Here is a 24,211-nt window from a genome sequence, read left to right as displayed (position 1 = left end):
CATTTTAAGAGAAAAGGAAAATAGAAATTTCAATCTATATTCTTACCCTTGACTCTCCTAAAATACACAAAAAATATTCCTTTTTTTTTTTTCAACAATATTCCCATTTTTTTGATAATGCATCTGTATTTTTACCAGACATTACTGTTCGCTGCCCTGAAAATGCGGTTTTGCTGCTCCATAATACCCACATTCCTAAGAATACTACAAATCAGGTAAACTGTGTTTAAAGACGCAAAGAAGGCCCACACGCATTTAAAACATCTAATTTAAGAGCTAGTATGGAAAAATGATGGTGTTTTTGAAACTTTGTTACAATTCCTATGTTTTTTATCACCCTGCAGAAATCTGATCATTTTTTAATAATGTGGGTCTGGGAACTCCACCAACTAGTCTTGTTGTCTTTTAAATCTCTGATATTTTGTCTGGTTCTTGATTTTTCCAAGTACTAAAGAATGTAGTGTCTTCCAGGTGTGACCTATAATAAGTTCCAGTTACCTGCAACCTGGAGCTGGATATGACGTCAAACCCGAGGTAACGGCTTTCTAGCTAGTCGGAATTTCAACATGGCGACGCCCATAAACCTAGCTTGAAACGGCTCTTAGAAACATTATGTTAAGCTTTAGTTTGGATAAGAAAACACCACTTCTAATTTATTCTTTATAGGGGTTTTAAATGCTAGTCTTGTAAAATAAACATGTTTTCACCACATCTTAGTTGATGTGACGGTCGGCCATATTGAAAAGCGACGCCCCCATTACAAGTCGGGTCACTCCCAGTTTCCCAGTGAGAAATGCAACTTCCGAGTTTCCAGTTTTTGTTTCGGACTGGGAAGTCGGAATTTCCCAGTTCCCAGAACGACGGGAAAGTAGAATAAACACACACACACGCACCCACACACCCCGGTGTGTTTCCAATTAACTCAAATCCCAAAACCACAATCCTTAACTCCATATAATTTTTCAAGACATTAATTACTAAACCTCTGACATTCTCTAACTCTGGATTGTGGCTTTTAGCAAATGAAAAATAATTTAGGTAATTCTGACCTGAAACGGGAGAAGTTTGAAAACATAGAAATTAAAATAAGTGTCTTTATATGCACTGCAAAAATACACAATCTTGCCAAGTATTTTTAGACTCATTTCTAGTGCAAATATCTTAGTAAACTTGAATTAAGACAAAACTAATTCAAAAGTAATTTATCGGGCAAGATATAGGATCTTGTTTTAAGTAAATAATTGCTAAATATGGATGAAAAAGTGCTTGTTCCATTGGCAAATAATTTCACTTATGATGGAGGGAAATTGTCTTGGTATAAGTAAATTTATCTGCCAATGGAAAAATCACTTTTTAACCAATATTAAGAAATTATTTACTTAAACGAGCTGCTATTTATTGGTGAAAAGACACTTGTAAGTTAGTTTTCACTTATTTCAAGTGTAATGAGTCATTTGCACTACAAACAAAGACCAAATATGCTTGGTATTTTTAGTTACCACTGTGTTTTTGCAGTGTGTAAACTTCTAGTTTGATCTGCAGCTACTGTCATGACAGGTGGTCAGAAAGGGTTTGCAATTATTCTAAAAAGACAAGAGACACGCAAAGTCTTACATGAACACATTTTTATTGCAATAGCTCTATCGAAAGCAAAAAACTTTTGATAAATATAAACACTATGCCGATGCTCAAATCGCGTTCGAGTCCCCCTCGTGCCCCCTTTTCCCTCCACGAGGAAACAAAAAGGGAGAAAGAAAGAGGGAAAAAACAAAAAGGAATAAAAAATAAAACATGGGATGGGCCACCTGCTGAGGTGCCGATCAAAACATGAAAAAAAAAAGCAACAACTTTCTTTATTTACACAAGGAGGATTTCCATTTCCAACACAGATCCCTCTTTTTTTTGTTTTTTTTCCTCTTACACGGGACGTACGTCGCTGAAAAGTAATGCACATACGAAGGATACACACCTCCTCTTTCTTTCCCGTAAAGCTAACAAACAACAGCATTCAACTCGGGAAAAATAAGAGCACAAGCAGCAGGGCAGAGCGGGAGTCGCTTCTTCTCCTCGGCTTCCACCGAACCTCATTCCAAAAATCAAACGCATTCAGAGGTGAGGAAGAAAAACAACCAAAAAACAAAATCATAATAATAATCTTGATCCTCATGTTTACCTCCGACTAGTAACTGTACTACACAGCAGCAAATAAACTGGATTATAGTTACAAAAAAAATAGTTAGGCAGGTTGTTTTTAATACAAATAACTGCAAAATGCCTACGTAATTTTAAAAAAACCCAAACATTTTATTGTTCTGCTTTTTCAAAAAAATACGATTTTTTTTTTTTACTTTCTGTAAACTAGAAATATGAAAGAAATCAAAAGATTTGACAAAAATCAAAACTAAAGTTTGCATAATAATAATAATAATAATATTGATAACGCATTACCTTATGTCATTTCTGCAAGGATATACGAGTCTCCTCATTTTCGTACCCATTTAAAAACAACGAGGACACATCTGAGGTTGCATTGTTGCCAAAAAAAAAAAAAACATGAACCCAAACTTTTCTGGAAATCGAAAGAGGTGAGAGAAATTTTGAGACGACGGGGTGTAGAAGTTGAACGTGAAGGCAATCCAACATGGACATTTCTGAATAAATTAAGAGGGATTAGTCCACAAATCCCCACAAAACTAACACTACCAGTATTTTTTTTTTCCTGCCATAGCATTAAAACCCAAGCGTAACACGTCGCTGTAGCATAGTAAGTACACAAAAAAAAACAAAAAACCCCCCTAAATTTTGCAAACAAAACAAAATAGAAAAAAGAAAAGAAAAACCATCTCGTTTATCTCTGGCCGCTGCGGCCGATGTGGGATTAAATCTTTGTTGGATCAAAGGCGGTAAAAGGAGGGCGAATGAAACAAAACAACCTCGAATTGTTCGGTAATATACATGTAAGACACGTCACAGGCTTAAAAACAGCATTTTGTGGAGGTTATTCTACAGTCTTTATATCCCTTTTACCTCCAAATACATGAGGGGGAAAAAAAAAATAATCTGTAACCTTCTCAACATGACAAATTTCCCTCTTAACCCGTGTCCTTCTAAATTTTGTCAACGCTGGAACTTAAAAAAGGAGGAGGCAGTTCAGTCGGGATGAGGTTTAGCCCCTCGTTTTGATACGGTACCCATCCTGCTGACGATGCTGTGTCAGTGAAAGGCCGTGATCTGGCCGTGCAAAATTAAAAACGGAGGCAAATAAAACTATTAAATACAAACCAAGTGAACATTAAGCGTCTCTAAAAGACAAAGCACGGGCAGAAACGGTAAAGAAACAGGCGTAGTGACGGCATGAGAAAGGAGGCGGTGTCCGGTGTGGCCCCGCCTGCTGCACCTGGGCCGACCGCTCGGGTTACTGGAACCGTCTTCTGACGTCATTTCCAGCCTCTGACGAACATCTGCGTGTGAAAAATCCTGACCGAAAGAAATCAAGAGCCTGTGAGAAGGAGTCGCCTTCGTCAGAGCGCGGCGCGTCATTCATGCCGCGTTTGGCGCCTGTACCTGCCGTTCACCACGCTCCTGCATGAACTGTGAGGACCGCACGTGAGGTAAAAGTGAAAGCAACACACACAAAAAAAAAAAGGAGCCACAAATGTGTTTCTACTTCAGTATAAACAAACAGTGCTTTGTGCAGAAAACTGAAACAAACCAACAAGAAGCAGAGAGGGGAAATGATACGTATCCACCAGCAAATTCTGAAAAATTCTTATTTTTCCCCAAGCAAATAGGTCAATTTTTTTGTTTTCACACTGATGCTCTAGATTGGAAAACGTAATGGTTCTTAAAACCTGTCAAGCTATGCTACACTTTCTTTGTTTTAAACAAATTTAAATTCAAGTCCTCTCAAAAACAATTAAAGCTTCTGTTTTCAGTGACACTTGTTCCCCTTTTGTTTCCACTCCATCGTTTATATTTTTAAGTTTACAAAGTGAGACGCTTCGAAACTGCTGAACTGTTGAGGTTTCCAGCAAAGGAAGCCAGAGCTAGCATGTGCAAAGTGGAACTGTCCTGATGTTTTCAGTCGTCTCCATTTCCAAGCGGATTTTTAACAATTTCCACTCTGAAAAGGTTTTTTTTTGTTTGGTTTTTTTTTTGAAAAAATGTTTAGTTTTTAGTGGCAACAAAAGTCAGTTTGTATGCAGACAAGAGTTGGAAATGGAGCAGAAAATAACGTTAGTTTAGATATCATTAATACCCCTGGCAGACTTGGGTCTAAAGTAATCTTAAAATTAAAAAAAATAAATAAACATTGACTGGAAGTAATATTAATGAGTTGGAGTGGCTCAACCAGAGTCAACCTTTACTTTTTATATGTTGTAGTTACTCTGGCATGTTTCAATCTAAGAATGTGTTTCACACAGGAAAATTTTTGGTGGTGCACAACCTCCAACTTCAATTTCTTGTGCAATTAAAAGCCTTATATAAATTGCCTAAATACTGGTGGAAACTAGCAAAAATATTGGCCAGAATTGTAGAAAGTAAACACAAATGAATTGAAACTATTTTCACACAAAGTTTCACTTTGAGTAAAAATCATTCTAAATAAAATCTACCTGGGGTTTGAATAATTTTATCTGAACTGTATAAGTGATAATCAGTCATGGTATTATTAACATACTGACTACATCTGCAAACGAAAAATACTTCTATACTGTCGGCTGTCTGAAAGTGTAAACAAAGGCAGCAGTTTTAAAATGTAAATGAACACAATCGCCTTTTAGTAGTACAACTGCAGACAAGATGGAGTTAGGAGGTTGTGCGTCACCAATCTTCTTCCCCACAAAAACATGCAGCGTACGTCTTTTCAGTCCGAGTAAAAACATCACTTGCTCCAATTCTGAAAATAATGTTCTTAGCAGTTTTCCTTTTTGTACGCCTTTACTTTTATATGTTGTGGTTCCCCTGACATGTTTCAATTTAAAAATTTGTTTCACACAGGAAGATTTTTGGTGGCACACAGTCTCCAACTTCAATTTCCTTATAGAATACTCATTCAATATACTATCAGCTTCAGTAAAATTGACCACCATGCTAATTTATAATGAAAGTATAAAACATTTATGAAAAAAAAATATATATATATATTCTGAATCTGGAATTTTAATATTAAACTCCATGGTGGACATACTGCTCAAATTCTTTGTTGCAATCTATTTGGCTTTGGTTTTAATACTCCAAAAAGTACACAACCTAATTTTTACACAAGAAATATTGCTGGGTGGTCTCAATCCTCTAAAATGTATGAGAAAATTAGCTGCTGGCGTGGATTTCTCCGCAATATTTTCCCTCTCTGCTGAGTACCTTCAGTCTAGGAAGCAAACTATGAAATGTACCGGGACATCTGTACCTGTTGTACCAAATAAATAGATGTGCAGTCAGTAAAATAAATACTGTAACGCTGTACGTTTTCTTACTGTAGTAATACACAGATACTGGTGCAGTATTGCAGCAGATTTGGGAGCCATGTTGTACCTGGGAACTAGCGTGCTCTCCGTGTGTGTGTGTGAAGCTAAAATGGACCCAGCCACAAGCTTTGTACTAAACAAACTGAAGAAATGTTAAAAAATATATATGTGTATATATCTATAAAGGTCTTCTACAAAAAAAAAAAAGAAAAATAAAGTTAAATTAAATAAAATTGAGGCTGGATTATCAATAGGGTACAAAAAATTGATGGTAAATGATGACAGAATATTTCAAGCTTCCAAGTTCGTACCATAATGCCGGCGCTTTTAACTCTAAATTTCCCTTTTTTAAAAAAAAAATAATAATACCGCATAAAGAGAAATGATTTAAAAAAAAAAAAAAACTGCCTGTTTGTGTTGTACACCCCTCGGTTAAAGTTCACTGACCGCTGCGTGCTGGATAGCAGTGTTGAACTAACAGGAGGGGGTGGGTGGGAAGAGCAGCAAACACTGGCAGCATCACTCGTTTAAGGGGACGATCAACAGGACAGGATATGCATATAAAACATAAAAACATTAACAATGAAAAACTTAAAAAATAATAATCATCATAATAATAATTAAAAAAAGGAACAACCCGCAAGCGTTTTTTTTCTGGTTTGTCATGTTGAAAATGTCGTCTGTGACCAGATGAAAGCAGCTTCTCAGTGTGACTGAAGGTCGAAGGTCACTGTTGGAGGAAGGGGCGGGGCGTGGGGAGGGGCTAAAGGTCAAAGGCAGAGTCAAGTGCCCCGAGATAAGAGATGACGAGGAGCATGAGGAAGAGAAGGAGGAGGCAACATGGTGGACCTCTGCCGCTCAGTCTGCAGAGACAGAAAAACAAATTTAAAAAATTTGTCATTTGTCAGGAATCAACCTCCATAAACATTACGGTACATGGAATAGTTAAAGTGCAGAGTCTTTTGTCATGTTGTCAGCCTGGCATGTATGTGTTTCATTGGGATTTTATGTGAGGAACCAACATAAAGTAGCTAATCATTTTGAAGTGCATTAAAAGTCTGAAACGTGTGGCGAGCAACTGTGTTCATCTGTCAACTTCCCTGTAACTGTTGAAGAGAAGCATCTACTCTGCTTAGTTGTCTGCAGTTGTCACATCACGTTTTGTATAGAAGTTTTATGAAAGAACACCATAAATGTACAGATATGATCAAATGTGATATTTCTGTTAAACATAAATCAACATTACAAAGAAAAGAAAAAAGACCTCGCCAGTTCCTCATTACAAAACTGTGCAGTTTTAGCATCAGGTTTTAGCCTTTCCGAGGCTTGAAAACACCTAAAAGAAGCTCAAGCATTTTCAAGGATTTCAAGCACCTTGTAATAAACAAGTCAATTTCTCTGGGTAAGTAAAAAAAAAGAACAAAAAAACAAGAGGCACTCCTACAAGTGGCGAGCAGAGATCAAAAACAGAAAACATGTATATGGAGGCTTTATTGACAGCCAAGTTGGACAGAAAATATTAAGTTTTTTTCCAACATTTTCAAGCACATTAAAAATGATATAACTGAAAAAAAATCTTAAAATGACAGCAAAATATAAAAACAAGAAAAAGAAGCCTGCTAAATAAGTGTAGGTAGTGGACTTTGCTGCCAGAAGACGCAGACAGACACACACACACACACACACACACACACACCAGTAACATAAAGTTTGCTTCTTGCCCTGCCATCAAGGCCGAGCTCCGGCTGTCAGGTCGGGTGTCGCGGGCGGCCCGGAGGCCCCGTTTGACCTGTGCCATGGCCGCCGTCCAGCTGCGTTATTCCACTGAGAGCAGCGCTTTGTCTGACAACAATGTGAGAACCACCACACAATGCAGAAGCTTTGAAATGGGACGGGAGGAGGAGGAGGAGCACTGCCGGAATGCCGCTCCCCTGTTAGCCACCAGGATAGAGGGAGGCATGGAATGATAGAAAGACAGGAGGAGTGAGGGAGAGCAGACGGTGAACAACAAGGTTAAACCGAAGCACAAACAGGTCCTGGAAAGCAAAAACAACACAACAGGAAGTGCAGAGCAGTAGAAGTAGTAGTATAGAGGAAGTCGCGTACTGATGAGCTGAACGATTGAAATGTGAAGGTGAAATAAGTGCATTGCTGGAGCGATGATGCTAACAAGCTAGCAACACAATATGCTACGTCATTCCTTCTAAACAGAGTTTTTTGGGACAGTTTTCAAAAAACCTTTTCGATCTGGAAAGCACATAAACATAACGTGTTTAATAATGGCAGGCAACTGAAGCAAAGCTGAAATGTTTTCTACATTTCTGCAGCTAATCTTGTGGAGTGATACACTTCACTTTGAAACACAGAGGCCGTTTGGCAGACCTGAACAGCGCCAACCAAACAATGGGCTGTTGTGAAATTGTACATTTGTAATATCGGCTAACGTATGATTCGAACATTTTTAATTTGTCACTTCAAATTGGCTACATATGACTAGCCGTTGGCTTCCCCCACATGAAGGGTTTATTTACCTTCCTACTGCAGTGAATCACAACCAAAGAAAATCCAAACTAACCTTTAATATTTCATATGGGTCTTCGGTTCAGCGGTAACCAGAACTAGCCCTATTGGACAGCTATATTTCAATGTTGTAGTTTTACTTTAAGTAAAGCTGCAGTATGCAACTTTTATAAGCAATGTTTTTTTTGTTTTTTTTTTACATATTTATTAACTGTCAGCATGTCGTTACAGTAGAACATGAGAAAAATCATCTGTGAAAAAAATAGATAAAAAAAAATTTTGTTCTTCTGCTGCCTTCCTGTGGTCCTACTGCCACCTGCAGAACTACACCGCTCCCAGTCAGAAACAGCCAATCAGAGGAGGAGGGCCTTAGCGCTGTCAATACTCTCGGCTAGGCTACAGCTAGTTCCCCACACCAAAATAAAAATAAATTATATATTTAAAATTCTCTTGAAAATTAAGCAAGTATTTGGAAATTGGCAGCCGTTTGGGCACCTTATAGTTAACAATATAAATTATTTTTTAACACTTTTTTAATGCTAGCCATGCTAACATGCTAAAGGTAGTTGCCCAGGTCCCTCTTGAAAATGAGATCTAGATCTCAACAGGGTTTACCTGGTTAAATAAAGGAAATATATATAGTTTGAAATTTGAACTCTATTATGTCTTGGTGCTAAAGTGTTAATAAAACCCTGTTTCACAGCGACTCCTCCCCAACACACAACATGCGACATTGCATCTGTTTCTAACATGTATAATTAGTAAAACAAAGATCTGGAATAAGCCATAAATATTTGATATCTCTACAAATCAGAAACAGAAATCTGTGCTTCTATGGTACTTTCTTTTTTTTTTTTAAATGTACAACAGCTCTATGCATTTAGCCGTTTAGTAACATACCCTTTAATCATTTTATATTGTTTCATGTTTTAAACAAAACTTAAATGCAAACTATAAGCGAAAAGGAAAATAAAAAGGGCTGCAGAGTTTGAATAAATCCCACAGGCTCACTGCACAACCAGTCGTGTAGGAGTGTAGCTATGTGCTAACCTGTTGTCTGTTTTCTTAACATTCTGAATCTTTATATATTTACACAGCAAATAACAAGCTTCAGCTAAACAGTGCTTAATTATAGCCGCGACAATAAAACAAAGTTGACTCTGAACGTGGGCATGCGCGAGGCAACCAGAGAGCGGCTGAGGGAACGTCTGAGGTCTCTGGGTTTTTCTTTGCAGTCCAGACGCGGACTTTGATCAAAACAGCGCTTTCAGGACACGGGCCAGGCCGACCTGAGCTGACCTCGCTCCAGTGTGCGTACGCTCCCACACTCGCCACAGAATTGGGTTAGAAAAACACTGTTCACCAAACACCTGCGCTAGCCAGGGGCTCCTGGTGTTGTTGCAACACATGCAGGTGGCTCAGGCCCACCGCCTGTCTCTCCCTCGCCGTCTCTCCCTCCCTCTGTCTCAGCCCCTCTGCACTCGCTGACTCACCGCCTCTCACTCTCTGTCCCTGCGCGTCCCTAAAAACCCATTCACTCGGATCAGACAGACAAAAGGCATCATGGGAGTAAGCCACGAGCCGGGGTAATGAGTTTAGCCGACATCGGTTGGCGTGGCAGCCGAAGCGATGGTCTTTCAGGAGCAGACTACGGGACGAGGGACTTGATTCCCTGTCACCTTGTCAAAAAGTTCAAATTCAAAATACTGGATTTAGGTTGTTCCCGTCAATTAAATCTTCATTATGTTGCGTAGATATAGGCGGGCTGCTCTAAGTGAAGCATTCATTAGGCATTATTAGATAATTGATATGAAAGTAGCTCTCAGTCCTTTGTCTGCACTCAAATGTCATCAAATGTTGAGCTCAGCAACACGTTTCCATTGACTTGGATCGAACACATAACAGAAACTATGACGGAGTATTAGGGTCAGACTAAGAGTTTTTCTTAATTGGAAGAATGAGTCATAAAATTAGTTGAATAAAGAGACAAAAGTACCAGAAGAAAGTCATAAAATGACTAGAATAAAAGTTGCTTTAATGAGAGCAACGCTTTGATCGAGTTCTCCAGGTCCGACATGGCCGGCTCGTCTAGAACGTGGTTCTTTCTTCGAAATCGGCTCAGTAATTTGTACAATTCTTTCAAAGTCCTGAGACTGATAATAATTTGACGTTCAAATATTAAGTATGTTCCAGCTGTAAAACTGATACCAAAGTATAACTTCCCAAGATGTCAAATGTTCCTCATTTTAAATGTCTTATTGTTCACGGAGTATAATTATGACTTCGTTCTAGCAGTATTACGAGTTTATTCTGGCAATACGAGTTTATGCTCATATTTTGACTTTATCATCATATGACTTTTTTCTTGTACTGTTACAACTTTATTCTGGTGAGTTTATTCTCGTGTCATTACGTCACTTTCCTTGTACTATTATGTTGTTATTCTCACAATACGATTTGTCATACGACTATTAATTTTCTATTCTGGTTTTATTATACTTTATCTTCGCATTATGAGTTTTTTATCGTATTATTAGTTATCGTAATTTAAATTTATTCTCATATTTTTACTGTCGTACGACTTTATTCTCGTAATACCACAACTTGGTTCTCGTACGACTTTTTTCTCTAAATGTGACTTTTCTCATAAAATGACTTTATTCTTGTAATTTATTCGTTTTTTCCTTAGCCTGGCCCCAACACTCGTGTAATACTTATAGATTCAAGTAACAATAAAATTGCACCAAACGCTACAAATAACTGTGTTGGTGAAAAGTTAAATATTAATGCCAGTGAAGTTTCTTTGCATTTACCACAATTAAGCATTCTCATTCATTTCAACATCTAAGGAAGTTAAGAGTTCAACAAAGCTGAATGACAGCAAACAACAAGATAAATCCATAAAGGATAAACCCCCCTAAATAAACATTAGCACACATGTTCAGAGTTTGTTTATTTAAAAAAAACTCTCCAATGTCACATTCCTGTAAGTCCAAAGGTAGTCCGGTGAAATCTTGCTTGGTCATCGCAGTGTGCTTGAGAGGAAAGGTTTACTTTTTTTCCACTGGGCTTCAACAGCTTCCAGAAAAGCCTCAGTGATAACAAAAAGGAATAAACTTTGAGAAGCTGAGGAAATCTAATCTTAACCTAACCATAGACTCATGGAGGCAGCCTCTCAAGGTCTGACCATTCAAAAGTCTCAAAAGAATCTGACTCTACAAGCCTTACTTATCAAGTAAAAATGTATGAATAATACTGAACAAGCATGACTCTCTTAGAGAGGTTGTTAAAAATTTAGCAGCAAATATTTGGTACTTCGAGTAAAGATTCACTGATATAAAAATCGGACTCTATATTGATATCCGATATTAATAGTTGCGTTGTGGCCAACAACAGATATTTATTTAAACTGGAGAAGCAACATTCAGTGTTTTTGAACAAACTTCCAGAAAACTGCATCAACTATGAACCCATCTTTCAGGAATGTTTCCGCTCCGCCGGTGAAGTGCGCAGTGCAGAGGAGCGCAGCAAAGACGCATGCAGTTCAGGATTACTGATGTATTAAAAAAAAACAACGACAATTTAACATAAAAACAAGCGTTGCTTAGCCTGGCGAGTGGGACAAATAAAGCCTGGCGTCCGATCAGGCTCAACATACACTGGGGGAAACCCTGCACCTCATACAGAGTGGTGGAGAGGTGATGCTGTGGGCTGGTGTTGCCACATTATCTGGGCTCCTTTTGGTCATTTGTTTGGCCATAAACTCCTCTGGACAGCAGCAGTGTTACTGAAGAGTGGCTTCGTATTAAACTAATAGAACATAAAAATCTGTTGAATATAAACTCATAAATCAAGGTTTCAGTCTATGATGAGGGCAAACGTTTGAGTGAACAAACATTTAGAAATTAAGCAACTCCTCCAAAAGATAAGCGATACAGTTTCTGTGCTAAAGCATTCAAATGACTTATTCCAGCCAACTAAATGTCTAAAAAACATCAAGTTAAATATTATTTGTATGGTGTATATAGTAGCGATGATGACAAAAACAACATTTATTGTGTTTGGCATGGGAAAAAGCAGCTGCTGTTTGTTTGGGCTGCACAGGAAGGTTTAGATAGATCCCCCAAGGCAAAAACTGCTCACAAAGAACCGCTCCTGGATGACATTTAAAACTATGAGAAACACCTTGAAATTCTCTAATACTCCAGGAATTTGGCGACCATTGGGAATCCGGCTAGACCTAACACGCCCAGAGTTTTGAGGTTCAAATTCCTCTTTTAACCAAATATACCCCAGCATTGTCTGGTTGCTAGATTTATATACTCCGATGAGCTCCCCTCCCCCCAAAAAACTATAAATTAAAGTTCCACTCAAACAGGAAATGTGATTCTAAAATGATTTTTCAGGTGCTGAAAGGTATAAAATTATCAAAAAAAGTCACGATATGTACAGTTTCAGGAAGCCACAAAATCTTTCCCCTGACAGTCGGATTGGTAGCTTCAAATCAAAATTGCTTCGTGTGCAATCCTCGTGGTTAATAACTCTAACATCTGTCCGCCAACATATGAGGCTATTTAGGAGGTAGAGAAACTGCTGCGTGCAACACACACTGGTACAAGTGTACGGTGGTGGGTTGGTTAGGTGGCGGGGGGTCCTGTTACGAGCAGCACATGCCTCAGACCGGCCCATAAATTTATGTCAGTCTTGAAATAGAGCTGTAAATATAGAAGGGCCTTGCTGTAGAGGTGGGAATGAGAGAGGAAAAGGGCAGCCTTGCACCATCTTCACATCTTCTGGCACATCTTGGTCCCCTGCTGGATTCCCCTTAAGTGATAAGCCTGCCTCACACTCCTGCCTCACGTCCTTTACCACCTCAGAGGCACTTATCCTGGGATGGTTTAGAAAGAAGAGTCGGTTCTCTTGCCGGTGCTTTAGCAGCTACTATTTCATTTACAGTTTGCCACCTTGACATCCGCCGTCGTTCGCTTTTCTCCACTTTACAAGGTCTTTATTCACAATCAAACAAGATCCAACTCAACTGACTGAAATTCACTAATGCTGGCCCACACTGTGACTACAGCCAGCGGGTGAAACGCAAATGGGGTTGTGTTTCCTTTGCGGAAACATTGGCTGATACTAAGGCTGGGCGATATGGCCTTAAATCAACCCAACATTTCTATTTGCATCTGCAAATAGAAGAAAATGTATACTTTTAGTTAAGAGTCACCAAACAAATAAGCACAACTGAACAAATCTAGAAATATATAACTTAAGTTCCAACTTCCTTGCTGAACCCAAAATATTCTTTAATGAATTATATTTTAATTACTCGTTTCCTTTTCAGTTTTTTTTTTTTTTTAATTCAGGTAAACTGATTGCAATTTCTGGCTGATTCTGTTTTTTAACCAATAACAATTTAGTAGCTCAAGATAGTGTTGAAGTTGCTAAGTTGGCTGGAGCAGTGTTGCCATTACTAACTGCCCCTATGGAGAAAGGAAATGTGGGTTTTTTGAAGAGGAATTTTGTTTACAGAAACATTATAAGTTCATTTTGTCATTAGAACCAAGGCCTGCAGAGCACCATCATCTGGAAACCACTGCAATAGCTGTGTACAATTCAATTACAATTTCAATAAAAACACCAAATTTGAGCTATTTTTAAAAAATTCTCATTATACATACCAAATAACATTTTCAAGATTTAGCCAGAAGTCTTCTGCCAACTGGAGAAGAAAAAAAAATCTACACAAATCAAAAATCAGCCTTCACCTCAATCCATCCCCTCCCTCCTGGTCTCCTCTGGGTCAAAAATCCAGGTGTACCTCAATGAGTTCAGCTCTGCCGCTGAGAGGAAACGCATTCCCGAGTGATGATGCGCTTCCTCTCAGCTCCGCTGTGTGTCTTAACATGCCGCCGCGGCAATTACGGCGCCGCATCAAAGGCTGCCTGCCATGACTCGGTGCAAACAAACGCACATTGACCTGGATGCAGGGGGGGAAAGACTGCACACACACCGGCCGACACATGCGTGCGACACTCCTTATGCTTCACGAACGTGAACTGAATAGATTCTACATAAACTAGCAAGTGGATAAACAAACCGGTGATGAAAAGGAAAAGCAATCTGACGAAACATTTAAGCAAACAGTAAATAAAGAGAAGCAATCAACCTGGTTGGTAAGGCTTAAAAAAAAAAACATGTATATGGAGCATGTCTACTTAAATAATTTAATAATCCGACTGCTGGAAGAAGGTGCTCTAGTGAGACTTGATAGATGATGAATGTAAATCCAGAAACAAAACCTTTAAGATGTTGCAACGCAAAGCCTTTCCGTGAGTTAGAATGGTCTAGTCAAAGTCCAGACCCAAATTCAATGATAATACTCGAGCAAAACTAAAAACCCAATCCAATTTGACTTAGTTGTTAGTACTTTGAAGAAAAAGGCAATAATTGCAGTCCCCTAAAGAGCAATTATTTTTAACAACCATTGCAATTCAGTAATCTTATATACATCTTCTGAAATCATGATTTAAAAAAAAAAATACAAAGGTATTTTAAATAAGTAGTTTTAAAACTAAAATGTTATTTTCTAAGAGACATCCCCAAAATCATGTGTGCAATGCGCAAAGCTGCGAATGTCGGAGTGTCCACAGTGCTAGGTCGCTAATTTGGGAAAAGGATCTGTGACGGTTCGAAACTACAGAAAAATCTAACTCTGATCAAGAACAAAGTGGCAGTAAATGCAAAAGTTTCTCCAAAGTGAAAGACTGGAAAGACAGTAACTGATAAAATGATATGATGATATGGTTATGCATTTCTGTACGTAAACTGGATGAGTCTGTTGTGAAATAGCCCTGTAGAAATTAATATGACTGACTTGAATTCTGGAGACCGTTTCTAAAAAGTATGCCACTATACTAGACTAACTTGAAAATCAAACTTAAAAACCAACAAGCATATGTACGGCTGTATGTTTTCAGGTCTTAAAAAGTTATGGTTTCAAAAAATATCAAGACTTAAAACAGTTCCACATAACCAGGATAAAAGTTACAAACTGAACATTTCCAAATCAATTCAATATTTTATGCATGTTACGTTTCAACTTAGATAACATAGCAATTTGCAAAACGATTTCTTTGAAGTATACACATCAGATAAACTGCAATCGGAGATAAACGGAAGAGATTATACGGAATAGTCTGTCTTTACAGACTGCAACCCCACATTTCTTTAGAAAATGCTTTATAAATCAGTTTACAGAGCCTTATTCAAAATAAGGTCTTAATTACTTTAATACAATATTGTTAAACATGAATGGGGAAGGGGGAGCGGTATGGAACAATTTTTAGACTTAATAAAAGGAAAAAAAATCTAAAGATAACCTTTTAGTAAAAATACCAAGATTTCATCGTATTTTCACAACTGATATAATAATTTGATAAAGAAAAGGATCAAATAAGCTCACTCCTAATTATTTTTGCTGTAGTTTTGCAGAATCTTGTTAGTTTGTAAGAGCTTAATTTATCTGACTTCTAACAATGCTGTTGCCTCCTTTCAACCAGCTGAGTGGCAGTGAACAGCAACAGGTGGGAGAGGGACGGGTCTGTCTTAATCTACGCATCGCACAACACTTCATATAGACTTCAGGCCACAGGAATGATTTTTCAGGTTTTAAATTGTACCTTTTTAAATACTTAACATACACACAATGTTTGTGTTTATTTATATAGCTCCTATTTGAAATACATTACAAATCCCAGCTAAAGGCCTTTGACAAATCCCATTCAGCGCAAACTCAATTTACATCAACACATTTCATTGCAGCATAATCTAATCATAGTCACAAATGATCATAATCAAGTTTATAAAATAATACCAAAGATGCATCAATTAATCAGCCATAATTGGTTACCCTTTTTCTAGTGGCTGGTCATATAGGGAATAATGTATTTTGCTATTCATATCACAACTAATATTAAGAACTCAAACCATTTTCCTTCTCTAAATGCATCAGCCACAAGTATGTTTTTATTGGTTTTCATTTACCGTGCGATGCCCTCTCAGATAAGCAACAAACGATAGATGAAGGGATGTCGTTAGTTTGGTGAAAATCCAATAAATAGTTGGGATTTACACTTTAATATGACAGAGTATCAAGGCCACACTAAAATTTCTGTTTGAGTTACAAAAATAATATTTGGAGACTAAATTTATAGCATTATGACAATAAAGTCATTGTATTCATAAAATAAAGATACAATATTACTTCATTCAAATAATAATATAATATTTATTCTGGTAATGAGTTTTTCTCATTTTTTAAAACTTTATTCTGGTAATGACTATTCTCGTACCATTACAACTTTTTCTTATATTACGACTGTCCTCATAACATGACTGTCATATAACATTATTCTTGTATTATTATCATTTATGCTGGTAAGATTGTGATTCCATTTTCGAATTATTGCCTTTTCCCCCCTTATTATTATTACCTTGTTCTCGTGATTTCTTTTTTTCCCCTCACAATGTTACTACTTTATTCCCATAATTTATTTTTCTCTTAGTCACAGCCATTTGTGACAAAGAGAAAGTACATATGTGAACCTCAACATATATGTACTTTATGTGTTGAGGTACATATGTATTTATGTACTGTAATGCATAAATGAGAATACTGGGGGGGGTTTCTAATTCCTTCACTTTGTCATTTAAAAATACAATCTTCAACAAACAATCAATCTACATTTTTGGTGTTTTAATTCTATAAGAAAAAGAAAATCTGAATCAGTCAAGACCAAAATCAAAAATTTTTCTGACACTGAAAACCAGAAATAAGCCAGGCTGCTCCATTCTCTATGGCATTTAAACATTATACAGTTTTTATTTAAGAATTCTAATAGAAAATAAGGAAAGTGGATTAAATAAATCACTGCAAAGCTACACGACAACTGTTGTTAAGTTAAATGTGCTCCTAAAACAATGTTTTTCCAAGGCAAATGTTTCCAAAACATAAAAATGTCTCAAGTGAATGGCTTAAAACAGACAAAAAGCGATTAAACACAGACAGACACACACACAGACACACACACACAAGTAAAATCTGCATACATGCTGACAGAAACAAAAACAAGTGCACAGACAGGAACACAGAGACGCCGCCGCCAGCTAGGGCCTTTTTTTAGGGTGACTCAGTCCGCAGCTGACCTAAGATAAACCTCTCTTCATTGAGAAAACAAGCCGTCTACCAGTCTGCTGGCACACAACGCAAATAAAAAAAAGAAAAAAGAAAACGGGGCCTAAAAAATGAACCACACATTTGTGCCACTTCCTGAAACAGCGCCGTTACAGCCGAGGCTGCAGTTCCCCAGACATAAGCCTTCAAAGACAACAGCTGGCAGCTTCAAGTGTCAGAAACAGAAGATCTCACAGAGTTAATTTAGAACAGAATATACACTTTAAAGAGCTGCACATTGATGTAAAAGGGCTCAAAATAGCATACAGTTATTTTAGACCCATAACACTTTTTTTCCTTTTACTCACTTCTAATTTGAAACAAAGTCTGAGATGGCATCAAACCGAAACAAGTCAAACTCACCCTTGGTTGCTGTGGTGACTCCATCTGATTTGGTGAAGTCTATGCTGGCGTAGGCTCCATTCTCTGGCAGAGGTACCATTCCTGGTGGCGCCACTGATGCATTCCCGCCGCCGCTGCTACTGGCCCCTGGCGCTCCTGCGTTGCTCCCGTCTTCCCTCAGCTCCAAGGCGATGTAGTTGAGGCCGTTCTGGTAGCCGACGGACGTGTTCCTGCACATTCTGCTGGTGCCAACCCCCGAGGAGGCGGACGCTGGGATGTTCCCGGACATGGCGTCGGTTTCTGCGTTTCTCACCTGGGCCTGGTGAGCTGGCGAGTCTCCTGCGCCCTCCAAGGACATCCACACGCTGTCGAAAGATGCCGAGCTGGCCCACCTAGAGGTCTGTCCCTCCGTTTGGTAGGATCCATTGGCGTTCGGGGCTGAGGGGTTGGACAGAGACGGATGGGTGGCTGAAGACGAAGGAGTTGAATTAGAGGATGAGCTGGAGGAGAACGTCTCTGAGCTGTGTCTCCTCCTGCCTTGGGGGTCCGCTCGCACCACCTTGGGCTCCAGCTGTTGGGTCGAAGAAGGGTGAGGTGGGGAAATGGTGGACGAGGAGGTGGTGGAGGCAGGGTGACCATAGCGTCCCTCTATGACGCAAAGATGCTGCAGCATCGCTGTGGGGCTTTGAGTCCTCTCACCTCTGCTGAGGTTGAATGACATGTCCGTGTAATCGTCTCCTACCGACCTCCAGTGACCGCCTGAACCGGAGACCCCAGAGCTGTTAACCAGAGGTCGGATGTAGCTGGGCGGGTTCCAAGGAGCAACGAGGCTGGGCCTGGGCGACTGGTTCTTACCCAGACACCCAGTGGCATCATGCTGGTCCGACCCAACCTCCACACTCATGTAGTCTTGGGGAGGAGAGCAGAGAGCGTCGCTGGATACCAGGGAGGGGGCTTCATCTTGAGTGGACAAGGGATAGGGAGGGGGCTGCTGTTGGTGAGGGAAGTGTTCTCCGAACTCAATATTGATATACTCTCCGGGACTTGAGGGCCCTTCGCGTGGGACGCTGGTGACTGGGACAGACCTTGTAGCACACGAGGTCTCTGTGGCGGGCTCGCCGACCCGCAGCGGGCCATGGAAACTCCTCCTGCCTAAAGGAAGGCGGGTAGGCCTCATGACCCGTCGGTCAGCCATTGCAGCAGTTGTATGGTGAGCTCCATAGGGAGGAGGTGGGTGGGAGGGAGTGGAGGTGTTGCTGCCCCCTCCTATTCTTTTTTCTGGCACCAACATTGAAGCAGTCGCAACTGACGAATACACTGGTTTGGCAGGGGAACTCATGGGTACGTATTCCCCATCCTCTCTCTCTTCCCTTTCCCTATTGGGGGCCTTATAAGAGCGGGGGAGAGAGAAGTAAGGACTGTAAGACTTCAGGGGCCCCTCGGGAGTTCCTGGTGTGTAATACACAGTGCTGTCTTCACCTGGGAGCTTGCGACCACAGCCGCTGTAGGACATGTCCATATATTCTCCGTTTTCAGGTTTCTCAGCCATGCTGTTACTTCCACCAACACCAGCAGCGCCGGGTCCACCGGGAGAGACCTGGAGAGGAGAAGGAGAGGTGCCACTGCTCCCTGGGAGCATCATCATGTAGCCGTGAGAGTCCGTGGAAGATTGTGGGTTATGGTGGGCTGAGCGCGTGCCTAAAGCTGGGCTGTGGAACTGGGGTGAGTGGGAGACCTGGTAGGAGTAAGAAGAGGGTTGCATAGGCATGTAGTCAGGAGGAGTGTCCCGAGGCGACACCGCTGCTACGCCGCACATCATGGGCATGTAGCCGCTGTCTTCCTTGGCAGAAGAGCAGGAAGAAAGAGGGGGGCGTTCGGCTCCGGCCTCCGACCTGGAGAGTGTTGAGGGACGGCTCTGCTGACTGTGTTCGGAGCATGAGCTGTAGTCGGAGCGAAGAGAGGAAGAGGAAGAGGATGGCCCACCACGGAGCAGCCCGCTCCCAAATGGCAGCACCAAGTCTGACCCCTCATCCAGCGAGAGGTTTGTCTGGGTCATTTTCTGATAAGTGGCTACTCCAGAGGCTCCGGTCAAACCGGCAGCTGCTCTGGAGAAGGAGTGCGTCCTCCTCCTCAGTAATGAGGAAGAAAAGCGCTCATCCTCGGTCGTTGAGGTACTCTCATCGCGCGGTGTCTCACATCCACTGTTGTTTCCAGAGCCCACACTGGTGCCCAAAACGTCCCGGTTCCAGCCCATGGCCATGTAATCGTTGAGGCAGTTCTCCTCTCTGATTGGTGGGGTGTTGCCCAGAGAATCCGGTGTGTTACTCCTCACCCGGAAGTACCGGAAGTCACCGGGACTGGAGCCGTACTCATCGGAGGAGTTAAAGCCTCCATCGGATGGGGAGCCACATATAGAGGCGCTTGATGGGCGGGTGAGCGTGTCAGAAACAGAACCATGGCCGCTACTGGAGGAAACGCTGACTGGGCTGGTGGTCGAGGGGAAGTGGGAGACAGGAAGTGAGGCTGAGCGGGCGTGACAGGTGGAGGGGATAGCTCTGACGTAGCGGTTGCTGGTAGTGCTCGTGCCAGCATTTCCTGTTGCAACACCACTCCAGCTGTTGCCACTCCCACTGCTGTCCTGGCGACCATGGGGAACACGGGCTGCGTTGAGGTGGACCAGGCTTCCTGTGGCAGAGCGAAACGGCCGATTCATCGTCCCCTCGCCTTCACTAGACGTGCGGAAGCGATAGCCGCTCGCACCGGAACTTTTACTAGAGGGTGGCGTGCCGACTACAGACTCCGTCCTCGACCGCCGCTGCAACCCGGTCTGACTTGGAGGGAGGTTACCCAGGTGGCGTCGCGTGGTGATGAACGACATGGGGTTGGAGCCTGAAGACTGGCTTTTGCTCCTCGGCCGGAATTCTGCAAAAGCTTTCAGGGCTTTCATCGTTTCCAGGATGGTCTCGTGCATGTTCTGGGCCACCACCGAGTCATCCACCTGCATCCATATTTCCCCAGGCCCGATGGAGGAGGAGCGGCCCACCTCTATGAAGAAGAAGCTCTCAGAGTGTCCACAGCGCCTAATGTTCATCAGCTGGAGGTTAACGCAGGGGGTTTCAGAGTTCAGTTTAACGAGGTGAATGGTTTTAGTAGACAGGCATAGCCGGTAAACACCTGTGAGGTTTTTAGTTTGACCCAGTCCTTTAGGTTTAACATTAACCTGCCAAACCTCTTTAAACACAGTCCCAGGGCTGACTGTACCATAGCCATCATCTAAATCATCAGAGTCCAAGTGCCCCCTCTTCCCCTCACTCATCAACTCACTGATGGCCACATACCAATCCTCCTGCTCCGTCTCGTTTTCAGCCACAATAGCAAAATATTCGTCTTTAGTGTACAGGGCAATGAGGTGTTTGTTTTTAGAGTCCGCCCTTTTGTTCACCGTGAAACACTGGTAGAGGTAAATAACCCTTTTCGGAGGCGAAGCGGCCACCGCTCCTCCGCTCGGGGCGGCCGCGGCAGCGGTGCGCAGGCTGTTTCTGAATTTCTTCTCGCTGTCGTAGTATTCCAGACGACTCGGCCCCAGATGGCTGGCAGCCCGGAGCACGAAAAACCGCTTGTGTCCGTGTTTCTGCTTTCTCAAATAGCCGCACTTTCGAATATCATCCACGACTTCCGAGCTGTTAGCGACGGTCACAGCGGCGGATACATGGCCGCTGCCGCTAGCGGCGGGGTACTCGGCTGTGTGTACCTGGCTGATGGAAGAGGAGGAGGAGGCTTTTCTGCCCGGGGACTCGGTGGTGTTTTCCCCGGAAAGATGCTGCTGTGGAGCCAGCTGGTAGTGATGGTGCTGCTGTTGATCCTTTGGCGAGTCGAGGCTGAGGTTTTGGTGGTGGTGAAGGTGATTGGGGGGCGGCAAGTGTTGGTGAAAACGAGAGCCTCCTCCTCCGCCGCCGCCGATATTAATTAACGGGGAAGGGGGTTCCCCGACTGAGCCGTCTCCGTTTGTGTTGGCGGCCGCAGGACTCGTCCCCACGTCCCTCTGCTGAGGCTCTACCATCAACATAGCCGCCTTACCCTCCTGGTAATTCGTGAAGTTAGCCATCAGGGAATATAAGCAAAGGTCACTTTAGTAGCAGGCTAATCCGAGTGGACTCGGACCCCATTCTTGTTTTGGGAGACGAAGCTCCTGAGTCCGGCTAGGCCAGCTAACGGTGACTCGTACGGCTCAGATTTGCAATCCTCACACACCGGCTTTGTTACTCCGCCTGAGCAAAACGCGCCTCTCCGACTCTTTTCGGCGACGAATACACTCCACTGTTGGCTTTTATCACGAAATAAAGCCTACCGTGTAGAACATGGCCACGCTCAGCCTTGCTTCTGTAACCGGGAGGATCCAGCTAGCTCCTTTAGCAATCCGTTCCCTTCTACTCCTGTACACATCTCTACGGGCCACAGCACAAACAACACATGACCCTCTGCGTCAGCCAGCAAGCGGGAGGAAGAAAGACTCAAATACCGGCTGTGATTGGCCCATTACTTTGACTGACACGTCATGACAGACGCCTGGACCAATCGCTGCAAGATATTAGCACTTTGCGTCAATGCCTTGAACCAATCGTGTTCCAAAGATACAACGAAAGTTTATAAATAGGAGGTGACTTTTGCAGGCTTTTCTACGGTCTCCAAAAAGGGATCTTCGACCTGTAGAAAGAGTAACAATACTTCTGTCCAACTTTTACATAGGTATTTAATGGTCATTTTTATTATAATGAGATTTTCGTTGAATAAACAAACGCTTTAAATTAAATCAACCGGTCAGTCTGTCAATAAATCAGTTTTTATTGATAAAGCACTTACATGCAGTTAAAGATAACACAAAACTCTTTACTGAGGTTAAATAGAAGAACAACAACATAGACTATAATGACAGAAAATGCAAAATAAAGTACATAAATAATAATAATAATTATTAATTATTATTATTATTATTATTATTATTATTAGTAAACTATAATAAGTAAAAGATAGAGTTGAGAAAACACAATCATATTTTTGTCATGAGAAAATTGTAGCAATAGATATAAAGAGTGTTATTAAAATTCTAAAACATACACAAAAGTGTATCATAAGAAATAAATGAAGATAACATAAAACTAATATTTAAAATAAACCCCACTGTAGTAAAAAATATGTATAAACGGTTTCCTTAGATCAAATAAAAAAATGAAATATAAAAAACAATCTTGTTGAATAGTCAAATGCTTCAACCTCACTTTGTCTGCCTTATTCCTCAGTAATGTTTTGTCGTCACGTAACCTCAGAGTAGCTATGCAGCACTAAATGCTTACTGAGAGCGCCGACATGTTTGGGGAAGAGTCCTCTAGGAGGAGAACCCTCTCCCCCACCCAGGGGAGGTATCAGTGTTCTTCCACACTGTGGAGAATGCCATGCTCGGCTTTCCTGGCTTCCGCTATGCTTTGCCTACAACCATTCACTTTAACCTTTTCTCTCAAGTACCTTCCAAGCTAATGAGTGGGATCATATGATGTGCAGGTGACCCCAGAGGGAATCGCACCCCTAGTTCCATGCAGGACCACCTGTCAGGCTTTGAGTAATTTGTCCTTGTGCTCGACAAAGACCTAAAACGTAATTTAGAATTATTCCAGTGCATGGGAGAACTCTGTGCGAGGGTAAAATAATATGACAATTTAAGTTATACAGCTACTTAATGCTTACTTATCGCTAATGATGCATACTGCAATCATAGGAATTAAAGAACTGATGACAAGAACACTTAACTACTGACTCAGCTTGAAGTGAGACAAACACCAGACTGAATTGTTACACTTTCTTCTTTTTATTGTAAACAAATTACATATATGACATTTAAGGAAGCAGTGAGACTTCTATATAGTAACACTTATTTGGCATTAGTTATAAATTAAACCTCAATTATGTATTATAGGATAAAATAATGAATATAATCATAGAATAAATGCATTTACTCACACTAAGGTCTGTTTAGATTATTTAGTTACATGTTATCAAATTTTCTCACGTATATATGTTTATATACATATAAACAGTGGAAAGTTGGTTTCTTCTTAGCTACTGTTAGTTCCTATACAACATATGCATGCGTGCTTTATCATGATAAAGCATGGCCTTTCCATTGAAACACTCAATGGCCTATTGTAGCTAATGCTAGCTGGATATTTCAGTAGGCAAATAGGTTGAAGAAGGGTTATTGTGACCCAAACAATTTAGTTACAGCTTTCTCTTGAGTAATGGGCCATTAGAGAAAAGAGAAAGCTGTAACTGAATGTTTGGGTCACAATAACCCGTCTTCAACCTATTTGCCTACAGAAATATGTAGCTAGCATTAGCTACAATGAAAATCGTAACCAATGCTAACAATTGTATGAATCTACGCCCTTTACCAATGATTCGAGATCCCCAAAGCTTCTTTCTTTAATTGTAATTTGAATTGTTTTTGAGATATTGGGGGTTTTTTTTTAACCTGACAGACCAATATTGTGCTCAATTGGTTGTTAAACCAGTTAACCTCCAAAAATTGAAAAGTAGCCTTTGTGCTTTTTTTTTTTTTGCATGAAAGTGTTTTACTGGCTGAGCTAGGAAATAA

The 24,211-nt window shown here is 41.0% G+C and overlaps 1 protein-coding gene across 1 annotated transcript; it reads right to left on the bottom strand.

Annotated features, from left to right (window-relative positions):
- Positions 1-1,608: 1,608 nt before the first annotated feature.
- Positions 1,609-22,275, bottom strand: irs4b (insulin receptor substrate 4b). The gene is made up of 2 exons (XM_032583526.1): positions 17,587-22,275; positions 1,609-6,331 (listed from the first exon to the last, which is right to left on the bottom strand). Exons 1-2 carry the CDS (start codon positions 21,668-21,670, stop codon positions 6,327-6,329), a joined length of 4,089 nt encoding a protein of 1,362 aa, XP_032439417.1. The 5' UTR covers positions 21,671-22,275; the 3' UTR covers positions 1,609-6,326.
- Between the last annotated feature and the right edge of the window lie 1,936 nt (positions 22,276-24,211).

The sequence above is a fragment of the Xiphophorus hellerii genome, chromosome 14, assembly GCF_003331165.1.
Source record: "Xiphophorus hellerii strain 12219 chromosome 14, Xiphophorus_hellerii-4.1, whole genome shotgun sequence".
In the NCBI taxonomy this organism is placed as follows: Eukaryota; Metazoa; Chordata; class Actinopteri; order Cyprinodontiformes; family Poeciliidae; genus Xiphophorus; species Xiphophorus hellerii.
Note: the sequence above shows the minus strand (reverse complement) of the source record. Positions and strands in the feature narration are given on the sequence as shown.

Coding starts and splice junctions, on each gene's coding strand:
- irs4b (XM_032583526.1), bottom strand. CDS start 21,670: ATGGCTAACTTCACGAATTACCAGGAGGGTAAGGCGGCTATGTTGATG.